This window comes from Nicotiana tabacum, chromosome 3 (genome assembly GCF_000715075.1).
Source record: "Nicotiana tabacum cultivar K326 chromosome 3, ASM71507v2, whole genome shotgun sequence".
NCBI lineage: Eukaryota > Viridiplantae > Streptophyta > Magnoliopsida > Solanales > Solanaceae > Nicotiana > Nicotiana tabacum.
In genome coordinates this window covers 213,537,346-213,562,899 of record NC_134082.1, presented here as the reverse complement: position 1 = coordinate 213,562,899, position 25,554 = coordinate 213,537,346, and the positions used below count along the sequence as shown (strand labels likewise).

Here is a 25,554-nt window from a genome sequence, read left to right as displayed (position 1 = left end):
TCTATCTTCTCATCAAATGATGGATGGGGGAAGTGTGTGAATGCTAAGACCGGCCTAACCTAAAGGCAAGACTCTTCCTTCTCTTGATAGTGAATCTTGATTGACTGATCCTAGGAACCAATTCGGATAAAGAAAAAGCATGGCACGAGATAGGTGGTAGGTCAATTTCCAATAGCGAATTACTTGACTCGATGGATGGAGGGAGAGTCCTCCAACTCAAGCACGAAATCAATGTTGAGTCAAAAATCATCACGAAGGGTACCACTAAGCGATATCGAGACCAGCTTAGGGTGGAAAAACTTGTGCTTCTTCAAATATCCCATAAATCTCAATAAAGTAGGGACTTCAAAGCTTGACTAACAAGCGAGAAAGTTGACTTTGAGAAAGAAAAGGGGCGCCTTAGCTGCAATAAAAATAGAGTGCTAACGAGCAAGAAAAGCCCCTTTACTATAGAATCTTTTGATATCATTCACAGAGAGGCAAAAGGCCCTTTCCAGTTTGACAAATGGCAATTACCCTCTCTTCGAATCAGATATGAGAAAGCTAACTTCAAAGTTAGTTGAATATTCATCGTAGAAGTAGAGGTGATAAGATCTTTGTTGTTGATGCATTGTTTTGGGCTAGCAGTATGTTTGTCACCTCTATTAATGGTTGAGAATAAGGCTCGTGTCGTATGTATTGTATCAAAGAGATCAGGTTCACGTATTAGTTATATTTGTAACAAGCTCGGTACATATGATTTATATGCGCCGGTTTGAGGGGGAGTGCTAAGTAGTTAGTCATGTATAAGTGTCCCTCTTTAACAAGAAGCAAACCAAGTGCCAATAGGCTAACTACTATTTTGAGAATGATAGTGCGATCGGGAGAAGAAAACAAAAATGTAACTCCAGACACCCATCTCAAGACCAGTGTTCTGAATAGTTGACATCGATTAGTGCTGCAACAGACCTCCTAAATCGTCTAGTGTATTGGAAGATTCTTCTTGTTCTGGATGGGTCATTTAGGTAACAGGAATTTACATGGCAGAACGAAAAAGAGAATTCCACGGATTATCCAATAGCTCTCGCGGAAAATGTAAAAGGCATGCAACTACCGATATTCGTCTGGCTACTAAATTGCTAAGCTTCCAAATTGTTTGTTCCAGTCCTCATATGCACCAAGTTCAGTCGAAGACACAGAAGGCCTTACCTCTTGTAACGCATCCTCAAAGTCCTGTGTAAAACAACATATTAAAAATGCTGCCATGAGAAAATTAGCAACAAGTAGGCAACTGCCTTTAGCTCTTTCTTTTTTGTTTTCTTTATATCATCTGACATCTGTTTTTCCCATGCCTGAAAAATTACCTGAAGATTTACGGGCCTCATGTCCTCCTTCTTTAGCTTTGTAATTTCAATACCCTGCCTAAGAGCTTCCCTTAATGGACCCATGGAAGCATCCTTCACTAAATTCTTCATATCAGACCCAGAATACCCTGATAATTTAAGCAAACACGATAATCAAAATATTCGCAAACAAAGGAAAAAAGAAAAACAGGAACAATGAACGAAACTACAGCCTCATCAGATGGGACTGGATATTTGTGAATGCTAGCAACATGAGTTGTGAATACCTTCCGTTAATCTGCAAATGGAGACAATATCCTCATCTGAAAGCTTAAATAACCCATCCTTCTCCAATAGACTCTTGACGATCCAAGCTCTTGCCTCTGCAATCCAAGACATATGGTCAACTATACTGGTCACAGTAGTCCATTCCTAATCACACGGAAAAAAAAAAGATCACTTGCACCTGAGGAAGGAAGTGGAACATAAAGTCTCTTAGTAAGTCGTCTCCTTGCAGCCTCATCAAGTTCTTGGGGCCTGTTTGTTGCACCTGTTTCCATGAATCATACTATCAATTTTCTTCTGCAAGTAACTAAATTACGGATTTTCTGCAGTAAAAAGGAATCTGGCAAATTAAATATCTCATTGAATTGCTCAGTATACACAATACAAACTACAACTCATGGATTCAGCCATAATCAACACATCTTGGGTCAAACAAAGCAACAAAGGAACTTTTGAGTGGCATAGGTTTGGAATTGGAACAGGTTACTTGGTTTAAATCGGAATGCACACTCTTTCTTAACATGCTGAAATTAGAGGGATCGAGAAATCACCTATAAGAAGAATTTGTTCGCTCCCAGTGTCAAAGCCTTCCATCTCAATCAAAAATTGTGTCTTCAGGCGCCTACTAGATTCGTGTTCACCTTCTGACTTGCGCTGCAATCATGTAAAGTCTTTTAGAAAGGTCTCTATATCCCTACTTAGCAATCAACTTGTGGAGAAGTAACGTCCAGCCAAGAAACTAAAACCATATTCTCTAATATGCAGACCTCTACATGCATGATTGATGCTTTACCTTCTATAGGCGCCTACTATAGTGAATTCTGCACTATAAATCACTTTTCTTTATGTTTTGGGTCGCCCTTTTGTTTCCTTTTTCTGCAATGATTCTAAAATATTTTATCCAAAATGCCCAAAGTCCCAAAACAGTAAGGAGTTAAAATTAGGTTTAATACCAATTTCTATATCAGCTAGCTGAAGAGTTGACAAGAAATAAATTCCTCGTCAGCACATGGCTCAACAGCAATTCTGAACAAATCCAAGATTTCCATTTTTCAGAAAAGGAAGCACGCAATTTACAAGATATGCTCTCTTTTTCAAAATATTGCAGAAATCATGCGCTAAGGGAAAGGTTTCTCTTCACAGTGAAGTATCAGAGAGTACATACCTGAGACAGCAGAGAATCTATTTCATCAACAAAAATAACAGCCGGCTGACGACAACTGGCAACTCCAAACAGTGCCCTCACCAACTTCTCCCCCTCTCCGATCTACAATCACGAATTCAAACTCAATAGACATTTTGCATTTTTCAAGACAATTCCATCCACCTTTGAATAGATATCTACTCCAAGATAGCTGGACAAGCAAGTACATTTCAGTTTTCCATAGAATAACATACATAAACAAAAAAACGACATACCCACTTGCTTGTCAAAGAGCTGGCAGATATGTAAAAGAAGGTCGCTTTTGCCTCGCCAGCAATAGCCTTCCCTATCATTGTTTTTCCAGTTCCCTAAAGCATGAGAGAGTTGTAAGTTGAAACTGCTTCTTTTGAACCTATCTTGACTAGGCGGACTAAGAACTTACTGGTGGACCAAACAGAAGAAGACCTCGCCCTGGAGATCGGCAGCCTCTGAATATGTCTGGACGTAATAATGGCCAGATGACCATCTCAGTCACACATTTTTTAGCATGTTCCAGGCCAGCAATGTCATTCCACCGCACATTGGGATCCCGGTACATAATCTCATTGCTGATATGCTCAATAAGCCGAGGCTCTATATTCCTCAATTTCTCAGGTAGCTCACCATCAGGACCAACTAACATTTCCAAACTGAATGGTACAGAATATGAAGAAGTAAGACGAGTGTCTCACATTATGAAGCACCTTTTTCGATCTTTTGCCAATCATCTTTTATAGGATGGACTAAGGTAATATAACTTGAATTAAAGAGCATAGTAAGCTCAAAGTAGATGTCTACTGAAATAAAACAAGTGAAGTCAACTAACCATTTCCTTGTTGAGTCATCTAATGTATCCTCTCCTTTCCCAGCATTGCGTGAACTAACATTGCCATCATTATTGCCACTACTACCTCTGATAGGAGGAATGAAACTGCCCCGTACACCACGTCGTGGAAAACCATACGACCTGACTCCGCAGCCTTTGTTCGTCAAGGTGTTATCACTTTGTTGGGGAGATTGAAGCACTTGGTGATCTACTCAACCCTCGCCTTTGTCTTGTGTCCATTTCCTACAACATGAAATGATCAGAAGAGACAAAAAGCAAAACAAAAGATTTACAAATCTGAGAAGTTTCAAAAATAGCAGTCGTTAATAAACATGGCAAATTGATAATACAGCTCAAATTTGTTGCTCAATTTAAAACACATTTTTTTTATAAAGTAACGTAAAGAATTTCATAATTTTTAAAACACATCTATCAGATTTTATGATTGCTTTCTGACGGTAAATCAGTTTTCTTTTTTCATAACCAGTGCTTCTGTCTGGATTATAGAAGGTATGATATCATTGACGCATGCCTCTCGCAAGAAAACATAAAGACGTTTGCAACAATAGATACACTTGCTAACAGCTACGACCATCATGTTTGGAGGCATGGCTGCATGTACATTACACTACCATTTACACTAGTAGTATGTTGGAAATTCGGCATTGATTGAAAGACATTTTAGCTTTCCAATTAGGAGTCTTCACAGCAAGTTCGATTATAAAATGACGCAGAAGAACTAAAAGTGTCCTGCATCAAAAACAATTTGAAGCCACAGAAACATCGGAGCAATTCTAGTATTACAGAAATCACCTGAAAATGACAGTTTAAGTCCGGAAAGTGCATATCTTTTTTTTTAGGACAGAAGCTTTTTGAAAAAAAGGGCATTAAAAAAAATAATGGTGCAGTTTCCCCTTGGGTTTAAGGCATTGATCAGCCATCTTTTTCTATGAAAAAGCTAAGCCCATAAAAAATTTCTCCTCCTGCACCAATCTTCTTAGTTGTTATTGACATTTACTCTTGTTCCTCTTGGATCTAAAATTGACTATATATAGCACACAAAGTTTCTGTTAAATAGGAAAAGCTTATATTGCATTGCATTAACTCTTTTCCTCCTTCTCTTGGGGGAAAGGTTTAACCTGAGTACTTCTGGGTTTCAAATTAGGGAACAAAGAAATGTGAATTGAACTTTCACATAACATTTTGGGATTAAGAAGAAGGGAAAAAGAAAGAGTGAGGTGAATGAACATAAGCTGGTTTAGCCAAAGGAATTACATTTTTTCTGTGCATTTAAGCAAACAAGTCCTAACTAGACAAATAAAATCCTAAAGCATATTGTTCCAGAAAGTTGTAGCATATGATAACACAAGTAAGCTTCCATGAAAAGTACCAGCTTTGTTTTAGCAGTAACAAATCCACTCGCAGAAGCATCAGCATCAGTTTCTTCAGCACACAAGGGGGATGAAATGTTTTCATCTCTAGAGCCACTGCTTTCCCTGTGCAACCGTCTTGTTTTGGAACCATTGTTACAGGTTTTTTCTTCCTCTTCATCTTTAATGTTCATGGCTTGATGCTTTAAGTAGTTATGCTTTGTGTGGAACCTTTCAACCGGGCGAACCTCTGGGCTACTATCAGTTGCAAAGCTTCTATTCTTCATCATGGAGAAATCCCTAGGACTCGTTTGTGCATGCATTTTCCAGGTCCTGCTACTCACATTCTCACGCCTTTTTAATTGATTCCCCTGCAAGATAATACACTTGAAATGATTTCATGTATTCCACAAAAACAATCACACTTTATTCAAAAGCAATGGAAAGTAACTCGAATAGATATAGTGAATTTAAGAGAAACGGAAAACCAGAGAAAGACCAACAAGCATGTAAAATAGGATTATCTGTGCCGCTGACAGAAAAGAAAAAGAAAATTAATAATATTTAGTCCACACACCTGTTCGCCTATAGTTATGCCTTCATGTTGCTGAAAAAGAGAAAGAAAGTACTTAGACTGCTTAATCTTCTCAATATCAATATCTTTTCCTTTAGTAAATAGGCAGCCTGGATCTCTGCCTGCTTGTTCAAAGGCGTGGCTGAAGATATAACAGTGAAGATCAGCAACTTCAACATGTATGAATGCATGGTCTAATCAAATTATCTATAATTCTATATAGCTAATAAAAGTGAATGATGAAATGAGGAACAAAATGCACTATCTTTATCAGGTTCTAATTGGGAACAAAAAAAAGAATAAGAAACCAAGGAAATGCTTGTAATATTCTGTTTATCTTCAATTTGTGAGGAAAAAAAATCAATGATGCAATTGAAATAAGATATCCTTTTCAGAGGATTAATTGTTCGCTGAAGTAATATCACGCTTGCTTTTCTTCTTCTTTTTTCGGTCAGATGCTTTACTTCAATTGACTCTTTGTTTTGAATGATCTAATTTACTGCTGGTTCATTTGACAGATAGAATCGCATCACTCTTCATATTTTCTCCTCAATTTTACTAAGGTGCGCTGATATTTCAAATTTTTTGCACGGCTAACAGAAAAATCAGTTAACAGGAAAAATAGAATCACATCATTATTCATGTTCTCTCCTCAACCTTACTAAACTGCGACGATATTTCAAAAAAAATTAAAATTCAATTAAAGTTTGCTCGCAAGAAACAGGTCTGCTGGAGCAGCTTTTTAAAATCATATTAGAGCTAAATACTTTTTAAGTCAGAGAAATTAACTTCTAAAATCGACGCGCGCATTTTAGTCAACCGAGGTATGAAATTCAACATATCTAATTTATTGCTGGAATCCGGATATCAATTTCTGAATTTTTTTTTTCTACTACAGGATATATATCGTACTTGCATAATCAAACTACAAAAAAAAAAAAAAAAAAAAGGTGTACCGATCGGATTCGGTGATGAGAGAGCGTCGAGCAGAATCAAACTTAGACAAAGCTTCGCAGCGAATTGGACGAATGAAGGCATCGTCGACGTCGGAATGAGAATGCGAATCGAGGAAGCCGATGAGTCCTAATCCAAGAACTGTTGCGGAACTGAAATCCTTCTTTTCGAGAGCTACTTCTGCTCCAAATAGCATTGAGTGGAGCCTCTTGAGATTCGTGTCAATTTCTTTCCTCCATGATACCTCCGATTTTTCGTCCTCCATTTTCGCCGATTTCGAATTCGGTGCCGTATTTTGGGTACTGTCCTCCTTTCCCGCCATTTTTCCTCGTGGATAATTGATGCCAGGTATAAGTATTTTATTTAAAGATATTTTTAATTGCAGAGACGTCCCTGATGTTTCTCTACATCATACACAAATCTCTTATTTTCTCATAATTAGAAAAGTACTACTTTTAAATTGTATAGTAAGCTTTTCATCATGAAACTCTCTCAACTTTTACTTTCATCACGAATTTTTTTTATTTATATCTCCGGTGCTAGAACTATCTATTTGACTATTTCGAAATACATTTTATAAATAACCGTTTGACTCTCAGTTCATCGAGATTATCAATTTTTGCTTTACTTTATTTTAGTGGGTGCAATTTTTGCAGTGAGATTACATATAAGCACCGGTTAGGACAGTTCAATTTAAAAAAATTAAGTATTTTTACTAGGATTATTGAGTTGGCATTTTAGAATCAACCAATTGTCAACATGTGCTAATTTTAATATTTTCACATGTTAGAGAAAATAAGTGAAGCATTATTCTCATAATCGATCAATGCGGCTTTTAAAGTGGACTTGAAAATGAAAAGGATGTGTCTAAATATAATAAATATATTTTATTAAATCAAAGATTCATATTGTTTAACCCTCAAAAATGGATAACAATTGAATTTATACGCTCTTTTAATGATACGTGATTTAACTTTATACAATTGAGAAAATAGATTAATATTGAAATCAATGACAGAAAATGAATGCAAACCACAGAAGTTGAACAGTGATAGCCTTGAAGGTTGGTCACCCTCGAGTCAGAAATTGCCTCAATCGAAGTCAGAATAGAGTATCAAAGTAATAAGAACTGAAAATAATAATATATTGCCTTTGGATGTCTGTTACAATATATGTTATAAGTAATCGACCCCTTTATATAGTAGTAGAGTCCTACTTTAGATATAATTCTACAAAAGGTAAGAAATCTCATGATTAGCTAATTAGTCGGCCTCCCGTTCATATGTGCCTAGATTTCCGCCGTGACATCCGACGGGTTACGGATATTTCGGCCTTTCGTTATTCGAGTTGATAGTATTTCCTCGAGGTGGATCAGAATCGGGGTCGGTTCCGGAGTTATAGGCTCGATGACCTCAAAGACTTATGTTCTCACTTGATTCGAAGGAACCCGGGGTCAATCTTCACATCATCTCGTTTCAATCTCGACCTTTCATGTAATGGGCGAGCTCAGATTCGATCGTATACAGATATTCTCCTCGTTTTTCGGAAAGTAAACGATGAGAAACGATATGAGCCCTCGGTCTTCATCTCGACGTGCCAGATGTAAGCATGTGATTTTTGACCCTCCCCGAGAATTTTCACATTTTTAGCGTGAATATGTGAAATTGGGTCTAGTATAGCTATTTTAACTATTTTACTTTATTTCGTTGCAAAAAGAAAAAAAAATCACAAAATATATATATAAATTTTAGTTTATGTATTTCTCATAAACTTGAAAAATACAAAAATTGTACTTTATTTTGGTACTTTATATAAATTCGAAAATTACAAAAAATATAATTCTATTAATGTTTTGTAGTCGTTTTAATTTTGGAAAAATACAAAAAAAAATTACTTTATATTTTTGTCTTTATTAAAAACGAAAATTACAAAAAAAGTTTTATTAATATTCTATAGTCATTTTAACTTTGAAAAATACAAAAAAAATATTGCTTCATATTTTATCTTAATATTTAAAAAACGAAAATTACAAAAATAGTTTTATTAATATTTTGTAGCTATTTTAAATCTTGAAAAAATATTTAAAAAAAAGATATAGTTTTGTTTGAATACTAGTCTTATTTTTGGTAGTTATTTTGCTTGCATAGGACTAGTTAAGCAACGTGTTCCTATTTCTCGGGTCCGGGCAAAAGAATAATATTCGGGTTCAAACTACCCGGTTTTAGGCCTAATTTTCGGACCTAGCCCATAATAAACCGAGTCCAGGACACATGGAGAACCCCACCACGCGTGGGGGACATACGTCTCGAACCCCACCACGCGTGGGGCTCATTTCCCTGGGCAAAGCCATGTCAAATACACGGATGAAACATTTGGAAGGGGGAGGACTTTGGAATTTTTTGGATACTACTGTTCACTCATCTTCTTCCTAAAAAAGGAAGAAGAACTAAAACCCTTAAAACTCCATTCCCTACTTCCCCCAGCACCGGACCAACTCCCCCATTGCCCATAACCACCACCCCAAACAGCTCCCCCCCCCCCTTCCGTCAAACAACCACTGCCTCCTCGCCACCGTCCGAACGCCACCCTCGTCGTCAACCTCCAGCCCAGTTCGTCACCTTCCACTGCGACTCAACGACCATTCTCCAAACCTCCATAACCCTCGCCCTACTGTCCAAACTCTCGTCGGGACCCCAACCCCTACTCCCCTTCGTCGTCACTGCACAAACGACCCACCATTGCTGCTGCGTCGTCACTGCACAAGCGACCCTCCATTGTTGCTGCGTCGTCACTGCACAAACGACCCACCATTGCTGCTGCGTCGTCACTGCACAAGCGACCCTCCATTGTTGCTGCGTCGTCACTGCACAAACGACACTCCATAGCTGCTCCTTCCTCAAGCCAAACGACCACCGGAGCCCCCGTCGAGTCGTCACTGTCCCTCGACCCCTTTTGCTTCATCTTTTCGCACTGATCTGCTGTGTCGAGAAAAGGCAGTAGCAGCGAACATGGCAGGTTGTTAGCACTTTCGGGCCGAGCTTTCAGTTTCCTTTGAGGTCGTTTTGTTCGTCGAGGTCCGGTACGTCGAGGTTGGTCGTTGAGGTCGATGTAGAGGTTTGGTCCATGGCTCTATCCGTCTCTGTTTGTTCATGTTAGTAAACTTCAAGCATTAGATAAGGAAATATTACGTTAAATGTTCGAAGATGCAATATAGAAATTGGTATGATAATTTTCTGCTCGTGTTTGCATCGTATGCATTTTGTTCATTTTGCGTTGTGTTATTCTTGTTTATTCGATGTCATTTAATTAAGTTGGGCTAGTTGTTCTATGACACAAGTTTGGTGTTAATTTGTTCGTGGTCTTTTGCTTAGTTTGTTCGGGCAAAAATTAGCATTAGTACTTGTTGTTACCACTTCCGAAACACCCATTCACTAGACTTATTTTATTAAATTTTGATAAGTTATGAGATTTTAGTTGTAAAGAAGCCGTAAGGTTTAGTATTGTTAAAGGCGTAAAAATGACATCTTTTTTTTAATATATATATATATATATATATATATATATATATATATATATATATATATATATACATATAAAAATAAAATAAATAAATAATAAAAAAAAACGAGACAAGCTTCGCCAAAAATAAAAATGTACAGATTACGGAGCCCTCACAAAAATATATATATTAAAATAATTAGAATTCAGGACATGCCGTTTAGCAAATTTTACGGCCTTCCCCAAAATAATAACACGATAGTCTCTTTAGGTGCGTGTTTAATAATCTACTTTCTTAAACTTGGGTGCGCATTTCATGCGACCCAAATCCAAATCCCAAAACGTCAAATAAAATATGTTCCGGATTGTGGACGCATTTCATGTGACGCAGTCCAAAGACATATGTTTTAAGCGATGTTCACATTCTCGTAAAAACAATAATAATAAAGCGGTTAAAAGATAAAATTTGCACATAAGTTCATATTGTATTTAAAATCAGATAATCAAGCCAAATATAACAGTTGAGCGACCGTGCTAGAACCACGGAACTCGGGAATGCCTAACACCTTCTCCCGGGTTAACAGAATTCCTTATCTAGATTTCTGGTACGCAGACTGTAATATAGAGTCATTCTTTTCCTCGATTCGGGATTAAAATTGGTGACTTGGGACACCCTAAACCTCCCAAGTGGCGACTCTGAAATAAATAAACCAATCCCGTTTCGATTGTCCTTTAATTGGAAAAAACTCCCTTGCGCCCCCGCGGGTGCGGAAAAAGGAGGTGTGACAGCTCTGGCGACTCTGCTGGGGATTAGGACCCAGAACCACTGGTTCAGGGTTAAGAATTCGAGCTTGAAATAATTGTTATTATTTGGCTTTATTTATTATCTGATTTTTACATGTTTGAGCCTAATGTGTTAAATGCTGCTTTTACCGCTTTGATATTATTTGAACTGTATATAAACTGTGCCGAAACCCATATCCTTTCTGAGTCTTTCTAAATCATGAAGAAGGGCGTACTTCGTATGACTTCTTTTCTGTATAGTGTCAAATCCCAATTTAGAATGAGGTTCGGATAAGTTGCTAAGCCGGTGAAGCTTCTGTATTCCCGGTACGCTGCCCCCCTCAGCTCGAGCTATCCGCTCGGGTAAGCCAGGTCTAGAACAAACACCCAGGTTCTGAACTTAGTATAACAAAGCCACATGCCGGATCCCTAGCAGGAACGTTTATTTGCATCATGTGGGTTTGACTTAGGGGACTCAACACAGGGGTTGGGTCCGTCTAGGACAGGCAACCTGAAGATAATAGACCATCTTTTGGCATCCTATGTGCTACATGTCAAATTTACTCAAGGGCGAATGGGTCATTTGGTCATTTCCATCATGGTGTTATTTTAATCAAAGCATGGGGAACATTTGTGGAATTCAAGAAGCCTTGGAATTCCCTATGTCCCCCACGCTTCATTTTTGGGAAAAGCGCATGGGGAACATTTGCGGAATCCAAGAATTCTTGGAATTCCCTATGTCCCCCACGCTTTCATTTTGTGGAAAAGCACATGGGGAACATTTGTGGAAACCAAGAAGTCTTGGAATTCCCTATGTCCCCCATGCTTCATAGTTTGGAAAAAGCGCATAGGGAACATTTGCGGAGTCCAAGACGTCTTGGAAGTCCTTATGTCTCCCATGCCACATTTTTGAAAATAATAATAAATTAAATATGTATATATATATATATATAAATGAAAAAAAAAACATGAAAATTCAAAAAGATTTTGTATGTTGTCATCATTTTCAACGAATTAGAAAATAGTGAAAAAAAAAATGAGAAAGTGACAGTGTAGAGATATAACTACTTATTTTTAGAAGAAAAAAAATCAATGTCCAAGTAGTGTCGAAACTCTACCGAAATTTTGAGAAAATAAAAAAAAATATGTCTTATTAGTTTGTTTTATTAAAACAAAGGAAAAGCAGAAAAAATCAAAATAATCCAAAAGAGTCTTGTTTTTAAAATCAAAGAGTCTTGTTTTTAAAATAGTTTTTATTTATTTTGTTTATGAAAATGACAAAATTAAAATAATCCAAAAATATTTTTTCCATTATTGACTTCTTTAGAAAGTCTTTCTAATTGTTTTAAAATATATATATATAATAAAAAAAAACCGAAAATAAAAAAAACAAATCCGAAAATATTTTGATTCTTTTTTCAAAATTGAAAAGAAAATTCAAAATTAAAAAAAAAACATTTTGAGAAGCATTTCTTTTATTAAAAGTAAAATTCCGAAAAAATATTTTCTTCTTCTTCTTTAGAATAAAAAAGGCAAATTAAAATTCAAAAATATATCTTAGAAGTGTTTCTTTTTTAAAAAAGAAAATCAATCAAAAAAAAATGCTTCCTTTCTTCTTTTAAAGTAGTTCTTTTGCCCGAACTACGCGGGTTTGATTCTCACCGGATGTGAGATACGTAGGCAACCCTCATCGGGTCCAACCCCACCGTTTTGCTAAAAAGCCAAAAACAAACAAATAATAATCATAAAAAAAATATATATATGTCAAATTTTAATTTTTGTCATAAAGAAGTCGGGTGACGCTGTTTTATCAAGACATAGCCGAATATTCCCGAAAGGGACGCCGGAAGGCTGACTTTGCATAAACAGCCACCTTTGGGTCATTTTTTTAAGATTTTGTTCGATTGACCCACACAGCCTTAAATATCTTCGTCCACTAGACGTTGACAGGCCGTGTTTGCAGTATTGGGTTTCCTATTTTCGAAAAACAATAAAAGAGTCATAACTAAGTCAGGAGATGTTGTTTGTCATAAATAGCCGAATGTTCCCGAAAGGGACGCCAGAAGGCTGACTTGGCATAAACAGCCGCCTTTGGGCCATTTTGAGATATGGACCCACACATCCTTAAAAAAGCTTCGTCCCTGAGACGCTGAAGGGCCGTGTTTTGCAACACCAAGTTTTTCTTATAATTTGAAAAAAAGAGTCGACGGTCAGGTGAATACCATTTGAATTTTGTCATAATAAGCCGAGTCAGCTTCGGCCGCGTCTTAAACCGTTCTGGCCGAAATAGCCTTAGAGTATCTTTCAGTTGTCGAAAGGTTATTTTCGTAAAAGAATGGACAAGTTTGTAAAGTGTCAAAATAATCCTCCCCGGCCTCAAAATTCATGTGAAAATTGGAAGGGGCCACATTTGCAAAAATAACTGTTTGGTTGCATTTGTCGAACAGAGAAAGGGAGCTAGCCTTTTGTTTTTGAGTTTATAAATCTCTTGATTAGAATAATGTGGGTTGCTTGAGTTTCAAGTTTATAGGTCATTTTCAAACCTTTGAAACTCAGTTTGTTCTAATATGAAAATTGAAAAATGTTTACTGTTGTTTGTCTTTTATTGGTCCGAACTATGCAAGGTCTGATTCATGCGGGGTCATGATACGTAGGCAATCTCCATAAGATTCGACCGCCATTAATAAAGAAAAAGAAAATACAAAATAGAATAAATACAGGGGTTCCCAAAGTACTTCAAAGGGGCAAATAAGCAAGCCGGGGTGACGCATGTTGTTTGAAGCAAAGCATGTTAGAAACGGTTAACTGCCTAGGGGCATTGCATCCTCAATGTGTTGTTATCAAATCTGTTACACTCTAAACGCTAACAAGTTTGTTGTTTTCCGAATCTCAAACAGTTAGTTGTTAAAGAATTCTGGCAACACACCCTTACCAAACTAGATCCAAAGGACCGATAACAACAAGCATGACTACTTCAGAGAATAGTACCGAGGAAGAAAGGCCGATGAGCCAGTTGTTAAAGGAAGCGATGGGAAAGATAGAAAGGATGTGACTAGATATGAATGCAATGCAGCTAGCTCTAGCCAAAGCACAAAAGAGCCCTGAGCCATTGGGGCACATGCAGGAATACCCTCACTCCGGCCCTTCAACAAGCATCCCAAATCCCCTTTACCATCAAGAAAGAAGCCCTCATGATTCCCAGGCTCCACCACCCCATCAACCTCTCCCCACACCCGATATTCCCACTTTTGTGGGACCCACATCAGCCCCCTTGCACAGAACGACCAGTGAGCCATTGTTTCAGGCTCACGATACGCAATACTATCCCCCTGAGCCTACATTCCATGCCCCCGAACCACATGCTTACAATCTACACTTGGAGGTACCGGCAGAAATCGAAAAACCGGTTAAAGCCCCTAAACAGGATGAGGTGTTGAGAAAGTTCAAAAGCCTGGAGCAGTCCTTCAGGAACCTGCACGGTTTGGGCAACCAGGTCAGCGTGGCCTACAAGGATCTATGCCCTTTCCCGGACGTCCAACTCCCGGCCGGGTTCAAGATGCCTAAATTTGATTTATATGAAGGGCACGGTGATCCCATGGCGCATTTGCGGGGATTCTGTAGCAAAATGAGAGGGGCAGGTGGCAAAGATGAGCTGCTGATAGCTTATTTCGGCCAAAGTCTGAGTGGATCGGCACTAGAATGGTATACCAGGCAGGATTCCAGCAGATGGTATACTTGGGATGATCTGGCGCAGGCTTTCGCAGGTCATTTCCAGTACAATCTCGAGATAGTCCCTGACCGTCTCACATTGCTGAGGACTGGAAAGAAGCCTGGGGAAAGTTTTCGTGAGTTTGGTTTCCGCTGGAGGGAACAAGCGGCCATAGTTGATCCTCCCATGAAAGAGGGAGAAATGGTGGACTACTTCTTGCAAACACTTGATCCAACTTACTTTGGTCACTTGGTGACAACGGTTGGGAAATCCTTCAATGAAGTGGTAAAGATAGGGGTCATGATAGAGGAGGGCCTAAGGTCTGACAAAATCCTAAATTACTCAGCGCTCAAGGCAACGACCCAAGCTATTCAGAGCGGCGCGGGAGGTGTGCTCGAGGTCGCATCAGTCGAAGCAGGTACTGGGTCCAAATTCAGAGGTCCTTCCCCTCACTACCAGCCCAGGCCCAGTCATACAAATTATCCACACACTCCATACAACCTTCCACAACCCTACTACCCACCATCAGAGCCACTCTTTTCAGACCATCATGCCCAATCCTGCCCCCGAGCTCCACATAATCAGCCTCAGTATTATCCTTCGAACAAGGTCCGGTCGCAGGGTCAACCATCAGGTCACCCCCGCTGGCAAGAGCCAACACCACGTAATGCATTCTTGCCTTCACATCGTTTCCAAGCACCCAACGACCCTAGAAAACAGGGGCATGGGGGAAAACAAAGGCAAGGAAACAATTTCACGCCAATTGGGGAGTCCTACGCAAGTTTGTTTGAAAAGCTAAAGCTTTCAGGACTGATTGAGCCGCTCCTTGGCTATACTCCAGATCCATATGCAAAAGGGTTCAATCCTGCTGTACGATGCATGTACCACTCTAATGTCCAAGGACATAGCATTGAAGACTGTCGTTCTTTGAAAAAAGAAATCGAAAGAATGATTCAGGAAGGGGCAATTGTGATCGACGACAGTGACAGGGAGCAGGCGAATCATCTTGAGAACTTGTTGATTGATGTTGATAATACTGAAGTTGGGGATGGTCTTGGCAATGTTGATATAGATCTCAATGGCTAAAATGTCATGCTTTGCAGTGGGAAGATACTCCATTTTGGGTCAGCCGGAGATGCCGTGCTTGGATAGTTGGAAAGATACTCCATTTTGGGTCAACCGGAGAGGATCTTTGATGGTCTATTTTGTTGTCATTTCCGTTGTTCGGATTATTAGGATTGTAATTCGGATTTGTTTTGTGTCAATATCTTTCCGCTTATCTTTCCGTTTTGTCATAGCGGTTTGTTTAAGTTTTGTCCAAGTTGTTTAGGATTTTATTCCGATTTGCTTTGTTTTTAAAACTATTTGTTCAGTCCAATGCAAAAAATTTAGTCTTGGATTATTCCCAGTCATCTTTCTGTTTGGTCATTTTATCATTTTTATTCAACGCCGATTCTAGTGACATGACATGCGTGCACAGTTTGGGCCTAGCATTTAAAGTTAATCATAAAACCCCGAAAAGGTGATCAGACCATTTAAAGGAAATAAGGACGGTTTGAGATTATTTGGAGCCCGAGTCATGTGGAACTGGGGCAAGTTAAACACAAAGAAAACCGTTAAAGAAAGATTCGCCTAAATTGGCATGAGGGTTGTTCATAATAATGAGAATGAGAGTGTCGCCCAACGATGTTTTAGAAGTGACAAATGAACAAACAGATGTTGAATATAATTGTCAAGTCCGGCACCATCGGAAGAGACTATAAATCTATTGTTTAATTGTGTTATTTGCACTTGGCATGTGTTGACGACTGGAATGACGAAGGCATTTTGTTCTGCTACCCAAACACTTTATCCTTCGTTAGCCCTTTGAGCCTTATTTATTTTCTTTCATACCCCTCGTTCGGAATTAGTAGCAACGAATAAAATACGCAAGCATGATGGGTAAAAGAAAAGAAAGAAAAGAAAACAACGAAATGGAAAAAGAAGAATAAAAGAAAAAGAGAGAAAGAAAAAACGACAAAAAGAAAGGAGAAATGAGAAAAGAAAAGAGAAAAGAAAAGCAAAGTGATTCAAAAAAAAAAGGAAAAAAAAAAGTCAAACGGAGAAGAGAAATTGGGAACTACGTTTGACCTGATTCCTCAAAGAGGATACGTAGGCGCTTCACGGCTCAGTCATAGTTTTGAAAAATGAAAAAAATCAATTAAGATATCCCCAAGCAAGAAACTGGGGCAGAGGTTGCGTTCGTTGTAAATAAATCTGGTTCCGAAAGTTGTAATTAATAACCCAGAATCGATGCACTTTTGAGCCTTTAATACCCTTTCTTTCTAGCCCTATCCAAAACCCACATTACGGTCCAAAGAAAGACCTTCTGATCAGTCTTCAAAAGATGCCAAGTCAGACAAATGAAGAGTCTTACCGGCGAACATAACATTCTGTTCCACAGCAGAAAGGACTCTAATCTCCAACAGAAAGAGTCATACCAGAAACACTCCAAAATCCCCAGCTGGAGAGAGATATAAAACGAGAGAGTCTTATTGGTGAAAACCTTCACAGGCACCATAAGGCGATGAAAGCTGAGAGAGGAACAAAAAACGAGAGAGACTTGATAGCGAAAACCCTTCGGGCACTACAAGTCGAATAAGATTAAGAATCCGATGGGGAATCGCCAACTGAAGATCTTGAAAGATGATTGACGGTAAAGGATAGGCCACATGCGCATGTCATGGCCATTAGAGTCGGTATCTGCATTTGATAGGTTTTATTTATAGTTTCTTTTGTTAAAGAGTCGTCTTTCCCTTGGTCTTTTTATTCTGTTCTTTTTTTTATCTTTTTCCTTTCATAGAAAAATCCCCAATAGAGTCTGTCTGGTCAGAACAAGTGTGAATTGACTTCAAAATATGCCATCAGCTTTCCAATTATGCCGGATGAGATCTGACTAGTGCACCCAAATGGTATAGTCGTCAAGGAACAAGCGCGAGGCCAGTGTCAAAAAGATATCCCCAAAAGGGAGTTGACAAAAAGATTGACAAGTGTCAAGAGGGATACCATCGCCTTTACCAAAAGTTATAAACCTCAAGGCCAAGGCCCATGAACAAAGCAAGGAAAGCGGTGTGCATGATTTGGGGAAATTCATGCTAGACTAAAATGTCGGGGAAATGCCAGTTTCCGAGCTATGCCACGAAAGAAGAGGGATATCCCCAGCAGGAAGGGATTATCCCCAGCACATAATATCATCCCCAACAAGTTGTGGAGCACAGAGCAAGGAAGAGAGAAAGGTAAAGTCATCCCAGTAGGAGTATCACAACCAACCACCACGTTTTAAACTAACAAAATTTTGTTTGATTTGAAGCAGGTAACGGAAATGGCATTGATGCCAGAACTGCATGCCACAAGGGATATTATCAAACTGGGGCAGAAAATTTTCCTTCCATTTAGAAAAATTTTCTGGAAGTCAGGTACCCCCAACTGATAACATTTTATCCCCCAACAGGTAAGTAAATAATCCCCAACAAGTGTTGAGGTAAGACATTTTCAAGCCTTAAGGATATTTTGGGTTCATCCGCCCTCGAATAGGATACTTTGGGTTCGTCCGCCCTCGAACAGGATATTTTGGGTTCATCCGCCCTCGAATAGGATATGTCGGGTTCATCCGCCCTCAAATAGGATATGTTGGGTTCATCCGCCCTCAAATAGGATATGTTGGGTTCATCCGCCCTCAAATAGGATATGTCGGGTTCATCCGCCCTCAAATAGGATATTTTGGGTTCATCCGCCCTCGAATAGGATATGCTGGGTTCATCCGCCCTCAAACAGGATATGTCGGGTTCATCCGCCCTCAAATAGGATATGTTGGGTTCGTCCGCCCTCAAATAGGACATGTCGGGTTCATCCGCCCTCAAATAGGATCTTATTTTCAAAGTTATTGTTCGACAGGCGCCCACCTGAATAACGAGAGGAATACATTTTGTCTTTTCATTTCTGTTCTAGGTCACCCACCAGTATAATGCGGGAATACATTTCTGTCTTTTCATTTCTGTTCTAGGTCACCCACCAGTATAATGCGGGAATACACTTGTGTCTGTTCATTTCATATTCTAGGTCACCCACCAGTATAATGCGGGCATATCATTTTTCATATCTTTACCACCAGGCGCCCACCTGTATAACGAGAGGATTACATTTTGTTGAAACCAAGCGCCCACCTGAATAACGAGAGGAATACATTTCAGTGTTTGCATTTTGTTGTACCCAGGCGCCCACCTGAATAACGAGAGGAATACATTTCAGTCTTTAAATTTCTCGACAGGCGCCCACCTGAATAACGAGAGGAATACTTTTGTCTGTGCATTTCATATTTTAGGCGCCCACCTGTATAACAAAGGGAATACATTTTGTGTCTTTACCATTAGGCGCCCACCTGTATAATAAGGGAATACATTCCACGTCTTTACCCATAGGAGATGCATTTCCTCCTAAGTTTGTTTTAGTTTCATCCATAGGAGATGCATTTCCTCCTAAGTTTGTTTTAGTTTCACCCATAGGAGATGCATTTCCTCCTAAGTTGGTTTTAGTTTCACCCATAGGAGATGCATTTCCTCCTAAGTTGGTTTTAGTTTCACCCATAGGAGATGCATTTCCTCCTAAGTTTGTTTCAGTTCTACCGATAGGAGACGCACTTCCTAAGATAAGTTTTACCCATGGGAGACGCACTTCCTAAGATAAGTTTTACCCATAGGAGACGCACTTCCTCAGATAAGTTTCGCCAATAGGAGACGCACTTCCTAAAAATAGTTCACCAATAGGAGACGCACTTCCTAAAGTTCAGTTTTACCATAGGAGACGCACTTCCTAAGCTCAGTTGTATCAACAGGAGACGCACATCCTAAGATCAGTTTCACCAATAGGAGACGCACTTCCTAAAAAAAAATAATTTCACCAATAGGAGACGCACTTCCTAAGGAGACGCACTTCCTAAGATAAGTTTCACCATAGGAGACGCACTTCCTAAGTTATTTTCACCAACAGGAGACGCACTTCCTAAGAAGTTTCACCAATAGGAGACGCACTTCCTAAGAATAGTTTCACCCAGTAGGAGACGCACTTCCTAAGAACAGTTTTTCCCAATAGGAGACGCACTTCCTAAGTTCATTGTACCCATAGGAGACGCACTTCCTAAGTTTATTGTACCCATAGGAGACGCACTTCCTAAGTTTATTGTACCCAATAGGAGACGCACTTCCTTAAAGTTTAGTTTTGCCCATAGGAGACACACTTCCTAAGTTTACTTTTATCCCATAGGAGACGCACTTCCTAAATTAAGACTTCACGCATAGGAGACGCATTTCCTAAATTATTTTCATTCATAGGAGACGCACTTCCTAGTTCAAAATCATTAAGGTTTCACCCATAGGAGACGCACTTCCTAAGACTGTTTAACCCCTAGGAGACGCACTTCCTAAGTTTAATTTCGTGCATAGGAAACACACTTCCTGAATTAAGTTTACTTTAGGAGACGCACTTCCTAGTTTGGCTTTTTCAGGTTATACTTTTACTTTAGGAGATGCACTTCCTAGTTTGGCTTTTTCAGGTTATACTTTATTTCAGGAGACGCACTTCCGGAATTCATATTTCACCTTAGGAGATGCACTTCCTAGTTTGATTCATTTTAAGTTCGACCATAGGAGACGCACTTCCTAGTCTAGTTTTTTGAAGTCTACCCGTAGGAGACGCACTTCCTAATCGAGGTCTTTCAAGTTTTTAGGAGACGCACTTCCTAAATCGATATTTTATTCATAGGAGACGCATTTCCTAGTTCTAGTCACTGAAGTTTTCACACTTAGGAGACGCACTTCCTAGTTTAGCTCATTCCGATTCAACCATAGAAGACGCACTTTCTAGTTTGAGTCATTGAGGTTTTTATTTTAGCAGACACATTTGCTAGCAAGAGTTTTGGTTTTACTCATAGGAGATGCACATCCTAGCCTAGTCTTTAGTTTACTCTCATCATCGCATCAGTAGTGTAAGTGAGTTACAATTTTGCTAACGACTCACAAATCTTCCCAGTACAAACTGGGTTAGGAAATTTTGTTTGTTTTGTTTGTTTTGATTGTCAGGGACCCGCCTGTAGAACGGAGTTTGTGGTATGTCAAAGATCGAAGAAGTCGGGACTCCGCCTGTCAAAGATCAAGCAGTGACCCACTGGAAAGCAGAAGGATTACAACAGAAATCCCCAGCATTCAATCCAAGTTAGAAGCTCGCCTCAAGAACGCGAATCAATAGTCTGGGATGATCAACAGAAGCTGGTCACAAAAACAAAAACAAACAAAAAACAAGAAGAAAAAAAAGAGAAAAAAGAAAAAAGAAAAAGAACCCAAATTACGGAAGTGGAGAACAAATGTGGTCTGCTCAAGAACTAGCACCTACAACTAGCAAGTATCAAGGTTCAGATCCAAAGTCTGTATGAAGCACCATTCAAGACTCAAGACCAAGTTTCAGAAGACTTAAGAGATAGGAATCCTTGTAACTAGTAGCTGATAGGCTTAGTTAGTCTTTTTCAGTTTTCATTTTTGTTGTAATGACAGGACCGCGGACCGGAACCTCAACGGAACGGCACCTCGATCGGCTCTCCACCTCGGTACAACTTCACTATCTCTCTCATATCCCGAACTACACGTGGCTTAATTCCTGTATAACCAAGGATATGTAGGCAGCTCAGATACCAGGGCTCAGTCACATTCCCTCCCTTTCCTTAAGTGTAGTCCGTCCAAGTAATGGTCGGGTCAAAAATACGTCTAGTCGTTCTTTGTCGGAAAACTCTTCGTGTTTCCAGTCAAAGAGGGGCAGCTGAAAGCACGTGATTTTTGACCCTCCCCGAGAATTTTCACATTTTTAGCGTGAATATGTGAAATTGGGTCTAGTATAGCTATTTTAACTATTTTACTTTATTTCGTTGCAAAAAGAAAAAAAATCACAAAATATATATATAAATTTTAGTTTATGTATTTCTCATAAACTTGAAAAATACAAAAATTGTACTTTATTTTGGTACTTTATATAAATTCGAAAATTACAAAAAATATAATTCTATTAATGTTTTGTAGTCGTTTTAATTTTGGAAAAATACAAAAAAAATATTACTTTATATTTTTGTCTTTATTAAAAACGAAAATTACAAAAAAAGTTTTATTAATATTCTATAGTCATTTTAACTTTGAAAAATACAAAAAAAATATTGCTTCATATTTTATCTTAATATTTAAAAAACGAAAATTACAAAAATAGTTTTATTAATATTTTGTAGCTATTTTAAATCTTGAAAAAATATTTAAAAAAAAAGATATAGTTTTGTTTGAATACTAGTCTTATTTTTGGTAGTTATTTTGCTTGCATAGGACTAGTTAAGCAACGTGTTCCTATTTCTCGGGTCCAGGCAAAAGAATAATATTCGGGTTCAAACTACCCGGTTTTAGGCCTAATTTTCGGACCTAGCCCATAATAAACCGAGTCCAGGACACATGGGGAACCCCACCACGCGTGGGGGACATAAGTCTCGAACCCCACCACGCGTGGGGCTCATTTCCCTTGGCAAAGCCATGTCAAATACACGGATGAAACATTTGGAAGGGGGAGGACTTTGGAATTTTTTGGATACTACTGTTCACTCATCTTCTTTCTCAAACTTTTCAATGCAGTTTAAACCAGTCAGCCCGAAGTTCATATACCCCACTCGATGGCAGAGATGTTCCTGTATCCACAACTGAAGTAATAGATTGCAACCTTGGAAAAAACTTCCTCCCTCCTTACACACAGTCAATGCTCGGTATATTTCTGATAAGATCAGGGGAACTATAGTGCTGTCAGCCCTTTTCATTGCTGTAAGCACGTGATTTTTGACCCTCCCCGAGAATTTTCACATTTTAGTGTGAATATGTGAAATTGGGTCTAGTATAGCTATTTTAACTATTTTTACTTTATTTCGTTGCAAAAAGAAAAAATTTCAAAAAATATATATATAAATTTTAGTTTATGTATCTCTCATAAACTTGAAAAATACAAAAATTGCACTTTATTTTTGTACTTTATATAATTTCGAAAATTACAAAAAAAAATAGTTCTATTAAGGTTTTATAGTCATTTTAAACTTTGAAAAATACAAAAATGTTACCTCATATTTTATCTTAATATTTAAAAACAAAAATTACAAAAAAATAGTTTTATTAATATTTTGTAGCTATTTTAAATCTTGAAAAAATATTTAAAAATATATATAGTTTTGTTTAAATACTAGTTTTATTTTTGGTAGTTATTTTGCTTACATAGGACTAGTTAAGCAACGTGTTCCTATTTCTCGGGTCCGGGCAAAAGAATAATATTCGGGTTCAAACTACCCGGTTTTAGGCCTAATTTTCGGACCTAGCCCATAATAAACTGTGTCCAGGACACGTGGGGAACCCCACCACGCGTGGGGGACATATGCCTCGAACCCCACCACGCGTGGGGCTCATTTTCATGGGCATTGAAACACGGACAAACACAAAGAAAGGGGGGACCAACGAAAAAGGGATTTTGAAATTTTGGAAAAGGGGGTACTGTATAAAAAAGAAAAAACAGACGAAAGAGAGGGGAGAGGACTTTTGAAAAAAGTTGAAAAAAACTGGAGATTTTGGAAATTTTGAAAGGAAAACATACTACTGTTCACGTTTCTTCTTCAAACGAAGAAGAAGCAAAAAACCCTACTGTGAGAGAGAGGACCCCCCTCCCCCCCGAACAGAAAAACAAAAATGACCCCTAACGATCGTCTTCTTCAACTCACCAAACGCCCCAAACAGCTCCCTCCATCCCACCGGCAACCTCCTCCTCCTGTCCAAACAACCAAGGCTCCGACCGCCCGTCACCTTCCCCGGCACCCCCACTGCCCAAAACCACCATCAACATCCTCCTCCTCCCAAACTCCCTCGCGACCACTCCATTCCCTACTTCCCCCAGCACCGGACCAACTCCCCCATTGCCCGTAACTGCCACCCCAAACAGCTCCCCCCCTCGTCGTCACCTCCAACGCCTACAGCCCAACTCCTCATCGTCTTCCACCGTCGTCAACCTTCAAACAGCCCGTCGACCACTACCCAAACCAGTTGACTCTACTGCATCGCCACCACCAAACGACCATAACCACCTCCATCGCCAACAAAACCACCAACTCAACCTCGCGGACCACCCTCCTCCACCATCATCACTACCCAGTCCGACGAGTAGCAGCGGCTTCGTCGACCCTACGTCCGAACACCATTGCTGCCCGCTACCTAGCCTACCACCTCTAATCTCCCCGCATCAACCACTGCCCAAACAACCCACCCTACTGTCGCAACCAACGCCCTCGTCATTTTCCAGTCGACAACCATCACCCCGTCACCATTAAACACTGCCCGTCGACCCCCACGATCGTCGACTAAACAGTCCGTCAGCTTCACGCCACTAGCTGAGCCGGAGTTCATGGAGGTGAGCTGCTCGACCATGTGTTGAGGTCGAGTTCCAGTCCAAGGTCCAAAGGTTGAGTCGAGGTCCGGTGCGTCGAGTTTGTTCCGGGGTTTTCGTTGTTGTTCCTTGTTCAGTGAAGTCCGGTTCGAGTTCCGTAGAAAGCACTGTTTGTCGTTCTAGGATTGTCGAGGTTCGAAGGTTGGTGTTCTTCGTCCTTTGTTTCATTTCATTCATTTTGCATCTTATGGTTCAAGGCAATAAATGAAAATATTCTATATTTATGAATGTCAACGATGCAATTTTTGTTGTTGTGTTAAGAATGGTATTTTTATGTTTAGTTACTGCATGCTTAAAGTAAATATGAGCATATGAACGAGGTTATTCTATTTTTCATTTTTACCATGGATATTATTACCTGTTAGAATCGTTTTTTTGTTTAATCTCGGATGGCTTCACTAGCAGGAAATCGTAGTTGTTTTAAGTTTGCCCTTAAATAGTAAAAATGAGACGAGCCTCGCAAAAAATAAAAAATAAAAAAGAAAAAAAAAGAAAAAGAAAAATGCACAAGCCGCGGGGCCCTCTAAATGTATATTAAATACTTAGATTCCGGGACGGGCCATTTAGCAAGTTTCACGGCCCTCCCCAAAAAATAATAATGCGCTAGTTGCTTTAGGCGCGCCTTTAATAATGTTATCTCCCTAAACTCGGGCGCACATTTATGTGACCCAAATCCAAATCTCAACGGAGTCGAAATGTGTCTCTAGTCACGGGCGCATTGATTGTGGCGTGGCCCGAGATGCATTTCCATGACGTTGCAAATTCCTTTTAAAAATAAGAATGAGATGAGCCTCGCCGAATAAAAATACAAATTGCGGGGCCCTCAGTAAATATTTGTTTAAAATTACTTAGAATTCAGGAGGGTCGATTAGCGAATTTCACGGCCTCCGCAAAATAATAACGCGATAGTCGCTTTAGGCGCGTCTTTAATAATTTAATTTTCTTGAACTCGGGTGTGCATTTCATGCGACCCAAATCCAAATCCTAAAACATCAAATAAAATATGTTTCGGATTGTGGGTGCATTTCATGTGACACAGTCCAAAGATATATTTTAAGCGATGTTCACATTCTTGTAAAAACAATAATAATAAAGCGGTTAAAAGTTAGAATTCGCATATAAGGTCCTACTTGTATAAAATCAGATAATCAAGCCGAATATAACAGTTGAGCGACCGTGCTAGAACCACGGAACTCGGGAATGCCTAACACCTTCTCCCGGGTTAACAGAATTCCTTATCTAGATTTCTGGTATGCAGACTGTAATATAGAGTCATTCATTTCCTCGATTCGGGATTAAAATTGGTGACTTGGGACACCCTAAATCTCCCAAGTGGCGACTCTGAAATAAATAAACCAATCCCATTTCGATTGTCCTTTAATTGGAAAAAACTCCCCTGCGCCCCCGGGCGCGGAAAAAGGAGGTGTGACAGCTCTGGCGACTCTGCTGGGGAACGAAAAACCCAGAACCACTGGTTCAGGGTTAAGAATTCAAGCTTAGAATAATTGTTATTATTTGG

At 39.2% G+C, this 25,554-nt stretch overlaps 1 protein-coding gene across 1 annotated transcript; it reads right to left on the bottom strand.

Moving 5' to 3' along the window:
• Positions 1–798: 798 nt before the first annotated feature.
• On the bottom strand, positions 799–6,836 carry LOC107815741 (ATPase family AAA domain-containing protein FIGL1-like). The gene is given in 13 exon segments (XM_016641369.2): positions 799–1,212; positions 1,344–1,471; positions 1,610–1,705; positions 1,789–1,872; positions 2,159–2,261; positions 2,773–2,874; positions 3,027–3,119; positions 3,194–3,440; positions 3,617–3,798; positions 3,800–3,859; positions 5,007–5,357; positions 5,564–5,702; positions 6,517–6,836. Coding segments are annotated over 13 exon segments (2,007 nt in total). The 3' UTR covers positions 799–1,110.
• Positions 6,837–25,554: the final 18,718 nt, after the last annotated feature.